General features: G+C 33.1%; 2 protein-coding genes across 3 annotated transcripts in view; one reads left to right on the top strand and one right to left on the bottom strand.

Moving 5' to 3' along the window:
- The first annotated feature begins 203 nt into the window (after window positions 1–203).
- On the top strand, window positions 204–10,634 carry l(2)k09022 (HEAT repeat containing 1 homolog l(2)k09022). Its single transcript, XM_065499762.1, has 4 exons — window positions 204–1,475; window positions 1,535–1,809; window positions 4,121–7,864; window positions 9,364–10,634. The coding sequence occupies exons 1-4, from the start codon at window positions 310–312 to the stop codon at window positions 10,512–10,514; spliced, it is 6,336 nt and encodes a 2,111-aa protein (XP_065355834.1). The 5' UTR covers window positions 204–309; the 3' UTR covers window positions 10,515–10,634.
- Window positions 10,635–10,734: 100 nt separating this feature from the next.
- The window catches only part of Nha1 (Na[+]/H[+] hydrogen antiporter 1), a 59,983-nt gene continuing 48,116 nt past the window's right edge, over window positions 10,735–22,601 (bottom strand). For both annotated transcript variants that reach the window (XM_065499712.1, XM_065499711.1), the window contains exons 4-7: window positions 13,524–13,936; window positions 12,387–13,154; window positions 11,273–11,627; window positions 10,735–11,208 (exon numbers count right to left, since the gene is read on the bottom strand). In XM_065499712.1, the coding sequence (XP_065355784.1) occupies window positions 11,048–11,208; window positions 11,273–11,627; window positions 12,387–13,154; window positions 13,524–13,936 (1,697 nt within the window). In that variant the 3' untranslated portion in view covers window positions 10,735–11,047. The remainder of the gene's footprint in view (window positions 11,209–11,272; window positions 11,628–12,386; window positions 13,155–13,523; window positions 13,937–22,601) is intronic.

A 22,601-nucleotide genomic window follows, 5' to 3' on the forward strand; every position in this document is an offset into this window, starting at 1 on the left:
ACATTTTTAGAAAAAAGAAAAGTTTAATAATAGTTAAATTACAATTTCTGCTTTTTTTAAATTAAAATAAATATTCCATTTTTTGTTATTTTGTTTGTTGGGTTGTTATGTTTTCCGCAAATAATATGGCATCTCCCCATTAACGTCGCACCACGTTTTATTTTGACATTTTAGTTGTCAGTTTGACAAAACAATGTGCGCGGTGTGAAAGTGTAGAATAATTTTTAGAAGAACTAGTAGAAATTGTTAAAAAATTACAATATAATAAAAACTAATAAATAAAAAAAGTGAATAAATAATTTCGCCAACATGTCTACCACATTATTTGAACAATTGGAACGTCTGAAAGCACCACAGGCAGGAGCTTTCACAGATTCCAAACGTAAAGCATCCATACTATTCGAACCCAAGGAGGCAGCCAGCAAGGATAGACGTACCATTTACGATTTGGGTATCAATGGTTTGCAGGAGTTAATAGTGCTTAATGCACAATTTCAACAATTCGAAGGAACACTGTTCGATGAAAACACTTTGCACTTGGAAAGAGCGGTAGAGAACAAAAACATTAATGAGTTGTTGGATAAAAATATAAAAAAGTTTTTGCAACATTTAAGTCCTTATTTCTTATTGCGTCCGGCTCATTTGTGTTTGGAATGGCTGATAAGACGTTTCCAAATAAACGATTACAATCAGAATGAGTTGATGGCTTTGGTTTTGCCCTATCACGAGACGAATGCTTTTGTTAAAGTTATACAAACATTTAAACTGAAAGAGTCGGAGAAAGGCTGGTCGTGGTTAAAACCCTTGCAGAAACCAGGCAAACATTTGGCCAAAACCGCCATACTAAACAAAGCAGCCACTGACAAAGGTTTCTTTAACTTTATCTGTACAAGTACTTTGGAGGCCATTAAGGAATTTGGTCCTCATGCCCATTTGCTGCAAACGCAACTCAATTTTTACGGCTCTGTGGCAGTAGGCGCCTTGGAAGTAGCTAGTTCCATACAAGAATGGCATATATCTACTTTATTGCCTTCACTGCTTAAGGGTCTGTCTTCTGGGTGTATAGATTTTGTTTCAGCCGCCTATATAATATCAGCTCGCTTAGTGGCTCGTACACAGCTTACACCCAAATTCTGTAATGCCTTAATAGCAAAAGTGTCTGCTGTTTCTTTTGATCGTTTAAGACGTACTGCTGTTCTGCTTTTAATATGGGTCTTTGACAGCCAGCAGGCTGCTGCTCCTAAGTTCACCGAAGAAACTTTGCTTCATTTGGTTCAGAATAATTGGCTGACATCCATTTTGTCTTCTTTGGCTCAAGAGAATGTTAATGTACAAGCTTTGATTGTACCTCTTATGGAGGACTGCATTAAGGCTATGCAAGATCAACATGCAAATGCCAACGACTTTAAAACATTTTTGGAAACCCTTCTCAATGATATAGAGTTTCCAGTGTCTACGGCTCAAAACATTATAAGGTATTTTTATTAAACCTATTTTTAAAACATTTATTCATTTAATTTTCATTCAATTATAGTTCCTTTTTGGATTGCTACATACCTGCGGCTGCTCCAGCTCCACCTTCAGTTAGTACTCTTAATGATGGTGATATTATTGAATTGGATTCTGAAGATGATGATGTGAATATGCCTTTAGCTGGCAATGTTCATTTTCAATCTTGGTATTCACAATATTTGCACAAATTGGAAAAACAATATCCTACAGCCTTTGATTTGACCATTAAGGATTCTTTGTCAAATAATGAAAAGCAAGTATCAATAAATCGCAGGAAAGCTATCAAAATGGCATTGGGTAAGTAGTTTTTATATATGAAATACATATTCCAAAGAAAAAGAGGTTTTGTTGTAACATTTTTGGACGATTACTCAAGTTTCTTTAAATTTTGTAAATCGATTACAATTTTTTAATCGATTACAAAAAGTTTCATAGAATATTTTTAATTGATCACAGAAATTTTTTTAATCGATTAAAGGATTATACATATTTTTATAAAACAATTTTTAATCTAGTACGGAAATGTTTTTACAAAATTGTTTTAACGTTTAATCGACTACAGAAACAACAATTTTTAATCTATTACAGCAATTTTTATAGAAACTTTTTTAATCAATTCATCGGTTTTGAAAATTTTTAAAGACAATTTTTTAATCGATTACTGAAACAGGACATTTTTAATCAAATCATCGATTACAGAAATTTTTAATCGATTTATCGGTTTTAGACAATTTTTAATCGATTTATCGGTTTTTAGAAATTATTAAAGACATTTTTTTAATCGATTACAGAAATTTGTATCGAATTTTTTTTTGGTTCGATTACATAAACTTTTATTGAGATTTTTTTAATCGATTTCAGAATGTTGTTTTAAAAAATGTTTTACTCGTTACATAAATTTTCATAGAAAAGTTTTTATTCGATTACATAACCTTTTTTAATCGATTATAGTAATTTGTATAAGAAACTTTTTAATCGATTATAGAAATCTATTTAATCCAATTATAGAATCTATTAAACGATTATACAAATTTTTATAGAACAATTTTTAATATAATACAGAAATGTTTATACAAAATTGTTTTAAAGATTAATCGATTACAGAAACAGAACATTTTTTATGTTTTAGATTTTTTTAAAGAAAATTTTCATTCGATTACAGAAACATAAATATCTTTAATCGAATCATTGATTACAGCAATGTTCATAATACATTTTTAATCAATTTATCGGTTTTAGAAATTTTTATTCCAACAGAAAATTTTTAATCGATTTATCGGTTTTAGAAATTTTTTAAAAAAATGTTTAATAGATTACAGCGTTTTTTATAGACATTTTTTTAATCGATTATTCATTATCGAAATTTTTATGGAAAATTTTTTAATCGATTATAAAAAATTAATCGATAATAAAAAATTGTTTAAAAAGGTTTTTAATCGTTTATTGAAAATTTCAATAGAAATATTTTTAATCGACTACAGAATTTTTTATAGATAATTTATCATGACAGACAATTTTATAAAAAAAAAATTTAATCGATTAATCTATTATAGATATTTATAGAAAAATTTTTAATGGTTACAGATATTTTTCTAGACAATTTTTAATTTATTTTAGACATTTTAAGAAAAAAATTTTAATCGATTATAGAATTTTTTTTAATCGATTAATCGAATGTAGAAATTTTTATAGAACAATTTTTAATCTAATACAGAAATGTTTATACAAAAATTAATCGATTACAGAAACTGAAAATTTTTTTAATCGAATCATCGATTACTGAAACTTTCATAGAACATTTTTAATCGATTACAGAAACAGATTTATTTTTATTCGAATCATCGACTACAAAACTTTTTATAGAACATTTTTAATCGATTTATCGGTTTTAGAAATTTTTAAAGAACATTTTTTAATCGATTAAAGAAACTTTTTATAGAAATTTGTTTAATCGATTATTCCATTATAAAAATTTTTTTAATCGATTATTTAATAGAAAATTATTCGATAATAGAAATTTTTATAGAATTGTTTTTAATCGATTACTGAAATTTTTAAACGATTTTAAAAATTTTTATAGACAATTTCTTAATTGATTATATAAATTTTTATGGAATATTTTTTAATCGATTAATCGAATATAGAAATTTGGGTAGAAATTAATTTAATCGACTATAGAAATTTGTATAGAAAAATTTTTAATCGATTATAGAATTTTTTTTAATCGAATACAGATATTTTTTCGATTAAAATTTTTATAATTGTTTGATCAATGACATAAATATATTTTTTAATCGATAACTGAAAATCTCATTGACATTTTTTTAATCGATACTCTCATAGACCATTTGTTTAATCAGTTACAATAATGCTCATAGTTATTAATTTTCAGACATTATTAGAAATTGATTTATCGGTTAATTTTTTTACAAAGATAATTGTTTAATCGATTACAAAAATAATCATAGAAATTTGTTTAATCTATTAATCGGTTACCGACATTTTTAAAACCAATTTTTAATCGATTATAGAAAATGTCTTCTAAAAAGTATGAAAAAAACCTTTATTATTATAATGATTTAATTCTACTTTTAACTTTCTGTTGCAGCATATCGCCTACAATCTTTTGACTCCGGCTCCTGTGATATTTACGAAAGTCTTTACCATCATTCAGCTGCCATACGTTTGGTAGCCATTAAGACTATACTTAATAATCTTAAAGATTATCAGAAAAGAAGCCAAAACCTTCAATTGCTTAAGGAGTGTTTGGTTGATCGCTTATACGATGATAGCGAAGAAATAGTTAATGAAATACTCAAACTAAATACCGGGGATATAATGAATATGATAAGTTATCAGAAATTTGTTAAAGCTCTAATTGCTATTTTATTTAAGATACAATTAAAACCGGCACAATGGTCACGATTGAGTGTTAATGTTGTGAGACATTTAACTTCCCTTGAAGTTATAGAGCAGTACGATAATAACTTGATACTCATGGCCCTGATGTCTTTATTGTTTCCTATGGAAGGTGAAGGTGTAACAGCAGAAGCTATTATAGAAATCGTTAATAGTCCTTTGGCTGAAAGAATACGATTTTTACAGGACTTGCATGTGGATCCTGTAAACTTCCATGTAAATGAATTTAAAAAACATTTTCTAGATGTTATAGCTGCAGCCAAGGATACACCCACAGCGGTGGAATTATTTGATTGTGTGGCTTCACAGGGCGAAGCGTATTTCAAACATGGCATGCAGTTTTATCATTTCATACTCTTGGTCACAGCATATATGAAACAACGTTACTCGGCCAAACAAAGTCTACAAATGTTTAAGCAAATTTCTGTTTACTGCAAAAAATTCCAAATAAAATCTGTGGCTAAATGGGATACTTACATGAAATTGAAATATATACCTTTGCCACTCTTCTGTGACTTTTTGATGACTTTGACTTTACACACCAATTTCCAAGATTTACTAAAACAATCCTGGGATCAACCGGACGCCTTGGAATTGCAGTACTTCCTTAGTGTTTTCCAATATGTGTCCAACGAATGCTTTAGACGTAAAAATAATGAAGCTGAACAATTGGAATGGTCTAAAATACTAAAGGAGTTATTTGATACAGTTTTCCAAGATGCCTTTAGCAAGGTGGGCTTTTTAGTGAATTTCTATGTTTATGAAAATGTGGCCTCCATAAGTGACTATAAGGTTTTGCGCCTGAGAGCCTTTAAATTGATGCAGATTTTATTGCAAAAAAATAACACACATAAAATAAAATTGTCCACGATGCATATTTTAAAAATCTGCATTGCTTTGTCCAGCAATTCACAAACAATGCGTTTAGAAGCTTTGGAAACTTTAAAATTGATTTACAATGATGAGCATGCCTTGTCAGACTTAAACAAAAAGTTTGTTAAATCTGTTTTAGAGCGCTCTGAAGAAATAACAATGGACCACGAACAGTTTCCCTTGGTTGTGTATGCTATTTCGAAAAGTGGTAAAGCGTCAAGGAGTAACACAGTTTTGCAGGATTTAATACAGTTACTAAAGAAGGATAAACTGTTGGAACAGGCTGTATTATGTCAAAAATTACTTGAATTTTTGATACTGTTCAATGACGCGGATATATTGGCCCAACTTATACCTCTGGCCATGAGAGCTTTGGAAATGTATAGTATTGATGGTTCCATAAAATTGTTGCCGGAACCTTTTAGTAACATTTTTAAACTAATAGCTGATCATTTCACTTCTCAGACCATGGAAACTATTTTAATGGATGAACCTAAAGCCTGGCAGTTGATTGAAAGTATCTTCCAAAATCATATGTTGTTCATGGTAGTTGAGGGCAACTTGAAGCCAGTACCCTGTGTTTTCTTGGAGTGTCTAGATGAGTATGCTTTGGAGAAGATGCCGAGCAAGTATAAACAAGATTTCCTCATGTTGCTCATTAAAACTTTGGCAGAAGCAGAAAATGATGCAATTTTCCAGGCCGCCAATAAGTTATTGAAAAAATGCTCTTTGGATTGCACACACTTGAAGGAATTGATTGTCTCCATGTACAAGACCAAGGAGGATAAACAAAAGTCTCCCAGCATCAGAAAATCTTTGGCCAAACGTGATTCTACCAAACCTATAGAGGTGCAAACGAATGCTCTCAACTGGAAACAGGGTGTGGTGTTAATGGAATTGTTGGAAAATAAAAAGAAACTAGAACATACCGACTGTTTGATACCCTCACTATTCGAGCTATTAAATTGTTGTCTGTCCGTGGAGGAACAAACCACTGTGGAGTACACCAAACAGTTGGTTTTATCGGCCATTTTGCACAGCTGTCAAAAGGCCTCAGAAGATGGTTGTAATCTACAGACGGCTTTGCCCAAAACCACATTCCGCATGGATCAAGTGGTGCAATGTTTGCGTGCTTCACAAAATCCTCAAACCCATCACAATGCTTTGTTGTTACTCTCCCATTGTGCAGCTCTGTTTCCCCAACAAGTCTTGCACAATATTGTGGATATCTTTACGTTTATGGGTTCATCGGTGGTGAGACATGATGATGCCTTTAGTTTTCACATCATCAATGATATTATAGTGTCCATAGTACCAATATTAGTTAAGGAAAAGTCTGCCGTTATACCCGTGCTCAAAGTATTTTCCGATATTATGTTGGATGTGCCAGAACATAGGCGACTACCGCTCTACACCAAACTTATAGAGACCCTGGGATCTGAGGAATATCTGTGGATGTTTTTGTGTGTTGTATTTGAGGCGCATGTCATAGATGATGAAAAGCAAAGACTGATACAAAAGAAACCCAACAAATCCAAATCCTTTGCAGCAGATCAAATGGCAAAACGCATAGAAATTGTCTTGGAGTTGACCAACACCTTTAAGCCTCAAACTATTATAGGAACCTGTATACAACTTATGAAATACACCGAACAATTGCCCATGCAAAAGGAAGACAACACCAATACCCGTAAATCTCTAAGCAATTTGGACAATCTGGAAGCCTATTTGTTCGACATAAACACTCGTTCCGCCAAACAATTGCGTCATTACAAATATGTTATCATGCAATTCTTGTCGGCCATTACTTCCGCCAATGAATTCTTACGCCAAATTGCTTTACTCACCGATGACGATATTCTCATCATGAAACCTTTCTATCAAAACTTCATCATCCGAATTCTCTCGTTTGTTCCGTTGGTTACAGCCACCATCGAGAAATCCGAAGACACCTCCCAACAAAAGTTTTGGAAAGTTATTTTGCATCACTTGCACGATGTTCTGGATAATGCTATATCCCTACTCTCAGCTGAAATGTTTTTGGTGGTGGTAAATGGTCTGTTGCAACATCAATTGCTTAGTATACGCAAAAAGGTCATTGAATTATTGATCAGTAAACTGCAGCAGAAAGACACCAACTTTTTGGCCTGTGACGCTAAACACTTCCATAATCTTCTTAAACCATTGGCTGATATGGTTTCCGGCATATTGACTAAAGATGAAACGGTAGAGGCCTCACAACAAAATGAATTGGTGTTCTTGCAACAGACCGCTTTGATCGCCATAAAACTGTTGTCTAAACATTTCGCCCTCATATATATTGCTGAATTTAAGGACATTCTGGGCAATCTTACCAAAATCACCAAAAATCGTTCTTCTATTTCGAAAATTGTTTTGGCTACAGTCGTATTGTGCATGATAGAGATTTCGTCGAATTTGAAGGTCCATTCTTTGGCTCATTTGCCCAAGTTTATGCCACAAATGATTGAAATTCTGCAAGATCAAGCTGAATTGGTGCGTTCTCATCCACCAGATAATGTGTGCATAGCAATTGTTACAGGTAAATTGAAGTTAAAACAGCTAGAACTAATTTGGAATTTTGAACTAGAACTGAACTAGAACTGAACTAGAACTGAACTAGAACTGAACTAGAACTGAACTAGAACTGAACTAGAACTGAACTAGAACTGAACTAGAACTGAACTAGAACTAGAACTGAACTGAACTAGAACTGAACTAGAACTGAACTAGAACTGAACTAGAACTGAACTAGAACTGAACTAGAACTGAACTAGAACTGAACTAGAACTGAACTAGAACTGAACTAGAACTAGAACTGAACTAGAACTGAACTAGAACTGAACTAGAACTGAACTAGAACTGAACTAGAACTGAACTAGAACTGAACTAGAACTGAACTAGAACTGAACTAGAACTGAACTAGAACTGAACTAGAACTGAACTAGAACTGAACTAGAACTGAACTAGAACTGAACTAGAACTGAACTAGAACTGAACTAGAACTGAACTAGAACTGAACTAGAACTAGAACTGAACTAGAACTGAACTAGAACTGAACTAGAACTGAACTAGAACTGAACTAGAACTGAACTAGAACTGAACTAGAACTGAACTAGAACTGAACTAGAACTGAACTAGAACTGAACTAGAACTGAACTAGAACTGAACTAGAACTGAACTAGAACTGAACTAGAACTGAACTAGAACTGAACTAGAACTGAACTAGAACTGAACTAGAACTGAACTAGAACTGAACTAGAACTGAACTAGAACTGAACTAGAACTGAACTAGAACTGAACTAGAACTGAACTAGAACTGAACTAGAACTGAACTAGAACTGAACTAGAACTGAACTAGAACTGAACTAGAACTGAACTAGAACTGAACTAGAACTGAACTAGAACTGAACTAGAACTGAACTAGAACTGAACTAGAACTGAACTAGAACTGAACTAGAACTGAACTAGAACTGAACTAGAACTGAACTAGAACTGAACTAGAACTGAACTAGAACTGAACTAGAACTGAACTAGAACTGAACTAGAACTGAACTAGAACTGAACTAGAACTGAACTAGAACTGAACTAGAACTGAACTAGAACTGAACTAGAACTGAACTAGAACTGAACTAGAACTGAACTAGAACTGAACTAGAACTGAACTAGAACTGAACTAGAACTGAACTAGAACTGAACTAGAACTGAACTAGAACTGAACTAGAACTGAACTAGAACTGAACTAGAACTGAACTAGAACTGAACTAGAACTGAACTAGAATTGAACTAGAACTGAACTAGAACTGAACTAGAACTGAACTAGAACTGAACTAGAACTGAACTAGAACTGAACTAGAACTGAACTAGAACTGAACTAGAACTGAACTAGAACTGAACTAGAACTGAACTAGAACTGAACTGAACTAGAACTGAACTAGAACTGAACTAGAACTGAACTAGAACTGAACTAGAACTGAACTAAAACTGAACTAGAGTTACTTAATAAATTATAACAGTTTCCTAATTGCAATTTCCTTTTAGGCATGCAGAAACTTTTCGAAACCTTGCCTCTCTTTTTGGGACCCTACATTGTGGACATTATCACCGCCTTAAGTTCCATTGGCACCCGTATAACAGCCCAAAACAATGAGAAAGATCAAAGATCTATTAACACTTTACAAAAGATAAACACAATCTGGTCGAAAATCGCCACTGAGGTACCAGTACGTATTTTAGTGCCCAGCTGTGAAAAGGCATACAATAAACTAATGACCAGCAAAAATTATGCCGACATTACTGTTTTAATGAAACTGTTACACCAGTCCTTAACCAACGCCAACAATAATGACTTGGCCAATGTACGCATTGAACTGACTGATCTGTTTATGGAAGCTCTTGAGTTCCGCGTACAATTGAAGAATTCCAAATTGGAAATGGAAAGTATAAATACCATAGAAGCTGCCATAATTGACGCTTTTGCAGCCTGGGTGTTGAAACTTTCGGAAAGTTCGTTCAGACCTCTATACCACAAACTATACACTTGGGCTTTGCAGGGCAGCCAACAGAAGGAAAACATTTTAACTTATTTCCTATTGACCAACAAAATTGCTGAATCCCTTAAATCCTTGTTTGTGCTATTCGCTGGTGATTTCATAGAAGATACTGCCCGTCTGCTCAATGAATCGAATGCTAATAAAATTGATATAGAACCCGAAACAGAATATCTTACCACAGAACTGCTAAAGGCTGTTTTAAGTACTTTGTTTAATATATTCCTGCATGACAGCAAAGAGTTCATTAATACCCAACGTTTTGAATATTTAATGCCAGCCATTGTTGATCAATTGGAAAATCGTTTGGTCTTAGAGCAAGATTCGCTGCAAAAAATCCTAAGCGACTGTATTGCTCAATTGGCAGTGGATGTTTGCAATGATGTTATGTGGAAACAGTTGAATTATCAGGTGCTTTTAAAGACACGCACCAGTGTACCAGAGGTACGTATTTTCGCCTTCAATTGCTGTGTGGAAATTGCACGTAAATTGGGTGATGATTTTACACCTTTATTACCCGAAACTGTACCCTTCATTGCTGAGCTGTTTGAAGATGAAAATCCTCGAGTTGAGAAGAACACCAGGAAATCAGTGCAAGAATTGGAGGTTATTTTAGGAGAATCATTACAAAAGTATTTGTAATTATGTTTGAAAAGAAAAAAAAAGTATAACAATGAATTGTTGCAATTCGGAATTTAATGTAAAATAGATTATGTATTTTAAATGAATAAAAAAAGAAAATTAAACAAAAAGTAGCAAAAAGAGCTCCTATAATTGATGGATGAGTTTAAACTTGGAATGGAGAAAGTGGTTTTATTATAATTAAAACTTCTGGGGTTTATATTTATTTTATGTTTTTAAATTTATTTATTTATTTACATTAAATTAACATTCAAACTTATATATATTACATAATAACAACAATACATGGACTATTTATACTCTCTTGTGGAATGTCATTGGGAAAATCTAACTATCGTTTAGAAAATACTCGAATTTTCAACGGAATATTTTTAATATTTTTCTCGCTCATTTACATTTTGTTCTAAAATTCTATAAATCTTAAATATTAAACACTCAACAAAACAAAAAACAACAGGAAAAGGAAAAGAAAACAAAAAAAAAATTAAACAAAATCAAATTAATCGATTAATAGGAAACGAAAACCATGAAAATTATTTGTTATATGAAGTATAAGATAGAGTAGGTATATGAGCATTGCTTTGGGTATTATCAGCTGTCTCCTTATCTTCGGGCAATTCCGGATCTTCACGTTCTTCCTCCTCATCGATGATACTAATGTCACGTATGGAAGGACGGTGACTGCGGCGCCAACCTAGAAAAATAAATTTTGCGTTCAATGAGTTATGAAAATATGTAATTAAGTTTGCTTAACTTACCTTCTACTACTTGAGGTTGTTTAGTTTTGGTTAATAGTTTCGTGCCCGTCACCGAGATCAAAATGGCTCCCAGAGGGGCTGTGAGCACAATGGACAAGACAGCTATGGTTTGCACTACATAGGCATAGTGTTTGTCTTGTTCTGAAGCATCAGCACCCAAATGTTTCATGGCTACGGGCCCTAAAGCAGCCTGCACGGTAGCCTTTGACATCCAAGAGAGAGCAACAAAGAATTTCTCTTTCATATTCAGTTTATCGCCGAAAGCAATACCGGCCGTACAGAGAATACGCAAGACACAACCGATTGCTATACAACCAATGCCAACGGACACGATGTCGGGATCGAGTTCGGAAATCTGGAAAATAAGGTAGAGTTATTGTTTAATATATGTTCAGTTCTATTTCATTTCTAGTTCAGTTCTGGTTCAGTTCTAGTTCAGTTCTAGTTCAGTTCTAGTTCAGTTCTAGTTCAGTTCTAGTTCAGTTCTAGTTCAGTTCTAGTTCAGTTCTAGTTCAGTTCTAGTTCAGTTCTAGTTCAGTTCTAGTTCTAGTTCAGTTCTAGTTCAGTTCTAGTTCAGTTCTAGTTCAGTTCTAGTTCAGTTCTAGTTCAGTTCTAGTTCAGTTCTAGTTCAGTTCTAGTTCAGTTCTAGTTCAGTTCTAGTTCAGTTCTAGTTCAGTTCTAGTTCAGTTCTAGTTCAGTTCTAGTTCAGTTCTAGTTCAGTTCTAGTTCAGTTCTAGTTCAGTTCTAGTTCAGTTCTAGTTCAGTTCTAGTTCAGTTCTAGTTCAGTTCTAGTTCAGTTCTAGTTCAGTTCTAGTTCAGTTCTAGTTCAGTTCTAGTTCTAGTTCAGTTCTAGTTCAGTTCTAGTTCAGTTCTAGTTCAGTTCTAGTTCAGTTCTAGTTCAGTTCTAGTTCAGTTCTAGTTCTAGTTCAGTTCTAGTTCAGTTCTAGTTCAGTTCTAGTTCAGTTCTAGTTCAGTTCTAGTTCAGTTCTAGTTCAGTTCTAGTTTAGTTCTAGTTCAGTTCTAGTTCAGTTCTAGTTCAGTTCTAGTTCACTTCTAGTTCAGTTCTAGTTCAAAGTTAATATTTATTTAAACATTCTCCATTTTCTCCACTCACCTTAACAGTGGCACCTGTAATACCGAATAGTATGGGCTCGAAAATCATCCAGAAAATTTCAAAAGCTGTAGACACTGGATTGTCTTCCACTTCCCAGCCTTGTTTGCACCAGAACAGATTCGAAACGAAAGCAGCAAATACCGCCGCCAAGGGACCAGCACCTTCATAACCAATCTCCTCACTGCCATAAATGGCCACCAAACCGCCCGAAAACAACATAATAGTACGGAGAGGCACCACATAGGGATCACCCTTCTCGGGGAAAAATCTAGCAATATAACCCCAGACGACACCAAAGGCCAAACCACCCAGAATACAAACTGGAGCCTGGGAAATTTGATAGCCCAGACCACGATCCGAAAACATGACACTGCTTATGATACCAAAAATGGCCACAGACAGGGCATCATCAATACCAGCGACAGCAATAATTAAAGTGGGAATACCCTTGGCCACACCATAGCCTTTAGTACGCAGGCGGAATAGACAGGGTACAACAACAGCGGGCGAGACGGCGGCAATAATGGCACCCAAGAGGAAAGCCCAGACCCAAGGTAAATCGAGTAAGAAGTGGGTGGAGAGACCCACAACGCAACATTCCAAAATCCAAGGAATTATGCCCAACTTTAAGATGGTCTTGTAGACCTTCTTAAAGGCTTCGGGTTCCATTTCGAGACCAGCTCGAATTAAAATTATGGTTAAAGCAAATTTACGTAAATGAGCGGTGACTATTGAGAAATCACCTTCCAAATTGGTCCAGCCAACATTCTGTGAAAGAGAAATACAAATTTTGAGGTTAGAAATAATTAAAAATCATAGTTAAATTTTATTTCTAAGCTCTTGAATAATAATGCTGTTTTAGTAACAGGCTTTAGTTAGAATTTAGAGGAAATCATTAACGTATTTTTTAAACCTTTTATTATTTTTTACTTAAAAATGTAGGAGAACAGAGCCAAAATTTGTGTATTTAAGTCTGAATATTTTCCTAAACAGATTTAGATGCTCTCTTTCCTTATTTGTCAAATTTGCAGGTTTATATTAATTTACGAAAACGTTTTAAAATTCAGACTAAAACCTATAAAACTGAATAGTACGACGACAACTTAAATATTGAAAACAAAGTAGTCCCAAACTCACCTGAAACAATATGCCGACCAGCAACATACCAATCAAACGTGGCAACGTTGTTAGCGATATCAAATAACCACCAAAATTCGCCGCCACTGCCAACACCACTAAACCGAATAGCTGACCACCAGGGGCAGCTGAATCTCCTATAATCACATATGCTGTTATCCATAACAGCACTCCTATTAGAATAAGCACCAAGAGGCGGGCAAATTGTCTAAATGATGGACACAATGGGTAGGGGCATAACTTTTGCCAGTGTGGTGGCTCCCATGAGGGGGTGTTTTCTTCGCCGCGACATTTGAAGCAGAATGTATACAGCCAGGATTCTTCTATGCTGTTGGTGCCCACAGATGACATCTGCTGTTGGGAAATTTTAGCATTGAGAGTATCTAGTGCTGAAATTCTATAGGGTCTGTTGTCTGGAAATGGAAGAGGAGAAAAGAGAGATGATTTGAATTAAAAGGTAAATTGAAATTAAATGTTAATTCATGTAAATATGTATGTATTTAAAATACAGTACTTAATGGAAATCTCAAGTCCCTGTGGACCACATAAAGAATTTAATGATACAGTCTGTATTTTTCATACATCAAGTCAAATTAATATAATGTCAAACTTAGCAGGCTCTGAATAGAAAGAAAACCTTGTGATATTTCCGTATTACAATATTTTAGTGGTATTTATTTACAATCTGCGGATTTCATATTCATATTTCAGAGCATCACTTGTTTGGGATTTGTTTACGTAAATTCGGTCTTTTAAATGACACCAGAGAAAATAGTACAACGGTGTTAAATCACAAGAACGAAGCGGCGAAGAGCGAATCGGAAATTTCTCAAGCAACTAGTGTCAACATTAAAACCATAGAGAACATAGAGCGGAAACTCGAAAAAAACTCAAACAAAAAAATTACTCAAAAAAGTTACACATACGAGTGTTGTTTTTGTTTTTACATAGTTTTTTTTACTAATACATTCTCACCACTTAGGTTTTTGACAACTAAGTTAGGTCTTTGACAGGAGAGTTTCCGCTCTATGTGTTTTCTCTATGATTAAAACATTTATCATAGTTTGGTAGAACTGACAACTTAATTTTTGGCATTATATAATTTTACATTTAATTTTCTTCATAATCTCAATATTGCCAACAATTTACAATTAAAGATCGTTGTTCACGAAAGTGAACAAGTTTATATTGAATAAATGTCGAAGGATGATAGTTCAATTCTTAACATGCCATCATAAGTAGTACCTTACTAACCAAATTAAGGTACATAAGTATACTTTTATTTCCTCAGAGATTTTACGCACTGCTTCTTAATGATCTTACGAAACATCATAATGTTCACAGTACTGAGGAAGTAAGGAATATTATTGACAAAAGTCTCGCGTCCATGCAGCATCACATCGTTTAAAACATATGGCTTGCAAGTTAATTTAAATGAGGATCGTTGCAAACGATTACTAAACCTATTAAAGAGGTGCAGCAAGTTCAGATTTAATCTGAGCTTTCAGAGATTTCAGAAGTAATTCTTCAAAGATCTTAATATTCATAGTACTAAGGAAGTAAGAAATATTGTTGATAAAAGTTTCGCGTAAATTCAGTATCAAGTCGATATAAAACAAATATTGTTTGTGCGTGACATTAGGATCAGTGGAAACGATGGTTAACCCTATTTAAAAACTTCACTCAGATTTCATTTGTGCTTATAATTCAATGATCTTACGAACCCCTCTTATGTACTCAGTACTAAGGAAGTAAGAAATATTGTTGATAAAAGTTTCGCGTAAATTCAGCATTCGGTCGATATAAAACAAGTATTGGTTGTACATGAAATTGGGATCAATGGAAACGTTGATTGAACCTATTTAAGTGTTTATAATTCAATGATTTTAAGAATATTTCTAATGTTCACAGTACTGGAGAAATATGAAATATTATTGAAAATAGTCTCGCATACGTGCAGCGTCAGATCGCATTGAAAATATTGCTTATAAGTGAAATTAGCGGATTGTTGAATGAGGATCAGTGGCAATGATGATTGGATCTCTTTAAGCACTTCAGTAAGATCTTATTTGCGCCTACAAGTTTGATGATCGAAGCTTAACTGAGGAGACCAAAGATAAATAAAGCAACAAACAGTTATGGTTTAATTCAGGTATATTCTAATAATTAAAACAATGAGGATGAGTATCCGATTCATGGTAACCAGAACAGTTGGTTAGACCATCGAGGTGGGATACTATGTTGGTAATAAGGCTTCAATAAAGTATGAACAATCCAAGAGAGATAATGCAACAATGATTTTACCTTTATAAGAACTTCAGTCAGATTTAATTTGAGCATACAAAATTATGGTATAATATAATAATATAATCAATGATGTTTGCGTTTCTGACACTCAAATTACCCATCTGAAACACAAAATTTGGGAGGTTAATGTATGAGGATCACATTAAGATGATGCTATGTATGAATCTCTTGAGAATAGATGTTGTAATGTTTTTGTTTACATTTAGATATAACCCAGTAATGAAGGATCACAGGTATTCGATGATCGACCAAGGAGCGGTAGAATGAATGATGGTGTTGTATCCAAACATCAGACGTTAACAAATTAAATGACGATATATCCATGTCAATACAAAAAGTCTTAATATGCCAACAAGAATGTTGAGGAACCTCTAATTTATATCCTTGTTCCTGGTAGGAAATCGTGTTCCTCATAGTATTTGATTATAATATCAAATGTAGGACGGACGTAAAATCATGTTCTATAAACAAAACTCTGGATTGTTTCATACAATCGAATTGCAAAATTATTTTACTATGAACTATGAGAATGTCAAATCATCCTACAATCGAGTCTTCCCGTTGAATTTTTGTATTTCTATCAATACCTATCTTCTGCGGGTAACCGACACATTCGTTATGAGCCATTTCCAAATGTTCATTAAGGCCTTCTATCTTTGAATTTAAATAAAACAAAGTGTATGTGAGATATCATCGATATTTTTATTTGGTTGGAAGGCCTATCGATGGCATTATGTACATATGTCAAACGTCCATCAGAATTTCCAATTGTCCATGACTTTGGCGCATAAAAAATACTGAATTTGACCGATAGCCTTGAGGATCCCTGTGATTTGTGGCTTATTCACATATACTTGCGACTTACGAAAACCCCACAAGAAAAAGTCTAACGGGATCAAATTGCACGATCTGGGTGGACAGTTCACATTGTTGTTAATCATCGACCTAAAGCGCTTGTTTAGCCAACGTTTTTCTTCAAAAAATATGGCACGATGACGCCGACAGCCCAAAATCCACACCAAACAGTGACTTTTTCGGGATGCACTGGACGCTGTTAGATCTCATGTGGATTGGTATTGTCCCAAATTCGACAATTTTGTTTGTTGACTTACCTAATCACCCAGAAATAGGCTACGCACGCGGAACGTTGCCCGAATAGAATACTCATTTTGATAAATCAATTTTATCATTTGCACGTGTTGAATCCTATATCCGTCCATGATTTGGCAAAACAAACTAAATAAATGACAGCCAATTAGACAGATATGGCTGCTACCAACAATATGGCCGATATCAACTGTCAAATTTTTGGAAGTCGCTCTTGAAAGAGCTTTTATTATTTAAATTGAAGAGTGCCAGAGCGAATATCATCCTGGATAGAACGGCAGCTTTGTAGATCTTAATAATATGATGTGCCGAAACCAAAATAATATTCAACCTTGGCCAAAAAAACTGAAAGACGGCTAATCTTAAGACATAGTTAAAAAATAGTCAACCATAATTTTAAGACATTTTCAAACGTAGCAATCATAAATTTGCCGGAAAAAAGACACATAATTGTTTAAAGTGTTTGCATTTATTTTGTCAAATGTGATCGTAACTTAATAGGTTGATCAACGATTAAAATACTGGAGTTTAATTTGTTAGTTTTAAAACTAATGTTGCTGCAATTTGGAATTTATACGATTCCAAAGTTTAGCTGTGATAATTTAAATATTATAAACATTTTTAAATTGTTATTGAAAACGTACTTCAATTAATTTAATGCTTATGTTTCAAATACTTAAACAATTTAAACAGATTTCAGATTACAACCTTCATGACGTACTCATAGTATTTGTATGTGAAAAATAAATCCCAAAACTATAAATAGTTTAACAAATTGATAATACAATAATATCTCGCTACAAGATATCAAAATTTTCCATAACTATGATACAATAAAATGTGGGTTAAATAATTGTAGGCTCAGTGGCTCTGAGTTGTTTATCTAAAAGGTGAGATAAAATTCACATTTTTTTTTTAAATAAATATTTCAATTTATTAAGTATATGTTTTCTTTTCTCAATAATATCGATTGTTTTGTCGCATTTTTGTTTTTTGTTAACATTTGCAATTAGTGATTAAATATTTGTTAAGAGCCATACAAGAAAAATAAATTATAATCTTAATAATATTTACGTCAATTTTTGGCAATACATATAATAACAAATATTAAGAAGCGCGAAAAAGTTAATTAAATATTTTTTTTTTTTTCAAATTAGAGATACTATAACAATTCATGTGCGAGTGTGAAAATTTGATAACTAATAGTCGAATAAATAGATTTTCATATGTTGATTTCGTGAATCTCGTGTTTATAATCTTTCCATAACGTCAGACCAAATGGCGTATCACTTTGATCAAAGTCAATAAAAAACCTTCATTCAAGCGTTTTTTTTTTACCTGACAAGGGGTTTTCACTAATGGAAGTAGTGGATGACGTAGAAAGTCATAAGAATAAGTGTTAGATTTTTTGGCAGATCACTATTTTATGTTTACGTGGAATCAGTTCTTAGCTGATGGCCCCTAATTACGCAGTATAATGATTCACTATCCACAAAGTAACCCGAAGTCTGTCCTATCTCAATCAATATAATACAAATAATTTATTGATAAGTAATTTAGGCTCTTAGTAGAAATCTTCCGTTGAATAATACCTCTTGTAAACAGCATATTTTCACCAAATCATATACATATGTATGTTTAAAGAATTTTTTAAAAACTAGCAAATCTGACCGATTCATTAAAATATCTGTCACAGTACCAGAGAGTAATTAATTAGTGCCCAATCATGAAAGAGAATCAGTAACTATGGCAACTTTATTCTCTTCTCAATATAAATAAATCTCCTGATACTATCTTGTAAATATTTGGAGTCCAATTGAAAGTTTGTAGTCATTTCCTTAACTATTTTGTCAAAAGCAAAGTTGTGCTTCAGATATTTATAATTAGTTCTTCTATCATGTTGAACTTTTTTGGAAACCTATTGCTCTTGGTGCTCGTAATAATTTCTCTCGATTTATGTCGTGTTTTTTCTAGACTCAAATAATACGAGATGTTGTAAAAGTGATCTTATCAATTTAGTTCTTCAGTTCTTTATTTTAAACATTCAAAAATATCTATTCTTTTGCAGGTGACAGACAGATCTCACTATTTATTTAAGCTTATATGTCGGTTCAGTGTGCCAAACCTTTAATTATACGCTTAATCAGAGTCTTCAGAAAATCTCAGAATGAGATAATGAGAATATGGTTTTTCAAAGCTTTGCTATTTCAATGTTGTTTACAACATACAACCAGTGCTTTAAATCAGTGGTCGGCATTCATAACCTCCAGGGGCAGACTATTCAGATGTACACAACACGAATGTTTATACATTATTACAATAAATTTGGCCGACCACTGTCATGATTTGACCACTATACACATCTTCAGCTGGGGTTTACTGAAGTCGCGGTTCTATGAGAACAGACTCTGCATGCTTAAAAAGAGAATATCCTCCAGAATTTTTGAAAATGCGGCTAAGTTCTCAAATTGTCAATCATTATTGAGAACGACACGGCGGACAAGCAATCCAAAATCATGTATCACCCTGGAAAACACCAAACTCTTCCCAAAGTATACAAATTAACTAATAGAATGTGCGATAGATGAGTATGTCAGAACTCTGGCAGAATGACCGATACCTATGGGAAAACCCAAACCTGAAGAGAACAAATGATATTCTAAACATAAATAGATCAACACTCAGGATACAATATATTGTGTTAACTGGGCATACAGAGTTGAAGACTAGCAATAGGATCAGTAGAGCGTGTGAGGAAGAAACCGAAACGCCTGTGCAAATGTCCTGCATTTAGTCGAATTGGAGACGAAAAATTTTAATTATGACAAACTTGAAATATCTTAGGGAATCAAATAGGAAATCGTTAAGAAACAATATTATGAAGTTTATTGAAGAATCCGTTTGACAGCACAACTATTACTACGTTTATACGCACGGCTTATTCGCAAATAAAAATATTGCAATTAAAAAAAAATGCCGCATAAACAGTGAATTAATTTTTTATTTGCGAATAGCTAACTCACGAAAACAATTCCTGATTAACGACACTATTCGCAAATAAGATATTAAGCATTGCCATATGTTTTAACGCTTTTAGTTTATTAAGACGTTTTTTAAATATTTCATTGCGTTTTTGAATTAATTGGATTACAAGACGGACAAGAATTTTTGATTCTATAATTTTTACATTTAAAAAAATAAAAAATGTATCATATTTTATTCAATAAAAGAGCTACCAAATAATTACATTCCCTAACTAATGTGAAATATAAACAGTGAGTTAGTTAATTGCAAATAATTTTTATTTGCGAATAGGCTACGTATAAACGTAGTATATATCGTTTTTCATTTGAAGTAAAAAAATTTCAAATGAATTTCAGTATTTCAAATTGCAATTGAGAATCTTCTAATAGAATTAAATTCTAATAGAATTAAATTGAGAATTTCTATTACAAATTAAGATGAAAAGAGTAAATTTAAAGTAATTTCTATAAATGTTTCTCAATTTCATTTAAAAAATTTCAACTTCATTTGAAATGTTCGCAATTTTAATTTGAATTATTTCAATTTCTAAATTGAAATTGATCAATTTATAAATCCAAATAACTAATAAGTCTCCAAATAACATTCATAAGCAAAAGGTTAATCTTTGTAAAATATTGGATTTACAAAACAGGGAAAATGTATGTAAGAGAATTAAAGGGTCATCCAATAGGGACTTTCGAAATTTGACAGTTGATAGCGGCCATTCTGTTGAAGCTACATCTGTCACATTGGCTGTCATTTATTCAATTCGTTTTGCCAAATCGCCATGGACAGATATAGACTTCAACAACACGTGAAAATGATAAAATTGTTTTATCATGTGTTTTCTGTTCGGGAAACGTTTCGTGCGCTTCGCCCATTTTACGAATTTGGGACGATACCAATCTACTTAAGATCAAAGATCGTCAAATGTATCTCGAAAAAATCACTGGTGGATTTTGGAATGGCGTCCATATTTCTTTGAGATCGACGCACTTTGGGTTGAATCATGTCCAAAGGGGCGCTTAATTGATATTTTAGAATTAATATTTATTTATGAAATTTGGTAACGGGTAAAAGTAGACAAAATTCTACATCAAGAATAGCTAAAATCGTTATTTTAGGTTGCATACTTTTTCTGCAGTATACTGTCAAAGTTTGAAATTAAACACAATTAAAATATTTTTTTTTGTTTAAAACATTTAAAAGCTAACTTTTTATGATGTAACCATCAACTTCAGGCATTTGAGTATATGAATAAGAATCTTTTATTTGGATTTTTTTTTGTAAAAGTATTTTTGTTTTTTTTCTAAATGTTCCAAATTTAGAGTATTTTTAATTTTTGATGGATAATAACTAAATAAGTTTTGTAGTTGTTTGTTTTTAAACTATATAATAAACAAGTAAGAAAGTTTGGTCGGTCAAGCCCGACCATATAATACCCTACACTAAGTAAAATAGCAAAAACATTTTTGTTTTAAAATTTCAATAATATATATTTTTGAGTGATCTTCGGAAGTGGGCCTTATATGGGAGCTATGACTAATTATGGACTGATCGTAACAAAATTTGGTGACATGAATTTTGTATGTATAAAACTTATTTGGAGCGCAGTTTGTGGAGATACATATATAAATTAAACATTTATGACCGATAAAGTCCAAATGTGACCTGTACTCTGCGCACAAGATTTACATGGACAGCCAGCCGACCATCCAGACGGACGGACATCGTTTAATCTACTCAGAAAGTGATTCTAAGTCGATCGGTATACTTTAAGGTGGATGTTAGACTATTATTTTTGGGCGTTACAAACATCTGCACAAACGCATTATACCCTCCCCACTATGGTGGTGTAGGGTATAAAGGGTTTCTTTAAATTAAGATTTTATTAAAAGACTTGAGCTGCACTGTGGCGGAAAATAAAAAATGGAAATAAATTTGTAAATTCTAAACCTATTGTCGGATTTTAATAAAATTACCCATGGCTATAGAGGAGGTGTATCTTTGTCACTTTGAGGCCTTGAGGTAACTCGGGATGAGAAAAAAACACCTGTTTTGTCAAAGTGTCAAATTTGGAACCCCTCTAACTCAGAGAGTTCTTGACCGATCTTGTTGAAAAATTGTGTCTAAATTACTATTAAATAGGACTAACTAACTTGGTGCAAATTTCGTCCCGATCGGAAGACATCAGTTTTAAAAACTTTTTAAAAGGACATGAAAATTTTTTCTTTTGTTAAAATTTTTTTTATAAAATTTTTTATTTAAAATTTTTGCTATTTTTTTTACTTAATAAGGCATACTCTTTAAAAAAAATATATAAAAAAAATCCAACACTATTGCCTGAGTTAAGCGTCTCTTTGGATGCGATTCGACCCACTGTGCGATGCATCGCGGCGTTGCCTAGGCCATCACCGGTCAATGATTACAAACTTCTTTTGGCCTGAATTGAATGATATGGACACCAACGACATGTGGTTTCAACCGCACGGTGCTACACGCTAAACAGCTCATGCACGTTGCACATTCTGTACGAGAGATTGAGGGCATGGTCATCTCACGTGAAGGTGATGTGAACTGTCCACCGAGATCGAGCAATTTGACTCTGTCAAATTTTACACAATGTTATATTCCATACAT

This window comes from Calliphora vicina, chromosome 2 (genome assembly GCF_958450345.1).
Source record: "Calliphora vicina chromosome 2, idCalVici1.1, whole genome shotgun sequence".
Lineage (NCBI taxonomy): Eukaryota > Metazoa > Arthropoda > Insecta > Diptera > Calliphoridae > Calliphora > Calliphora vicina.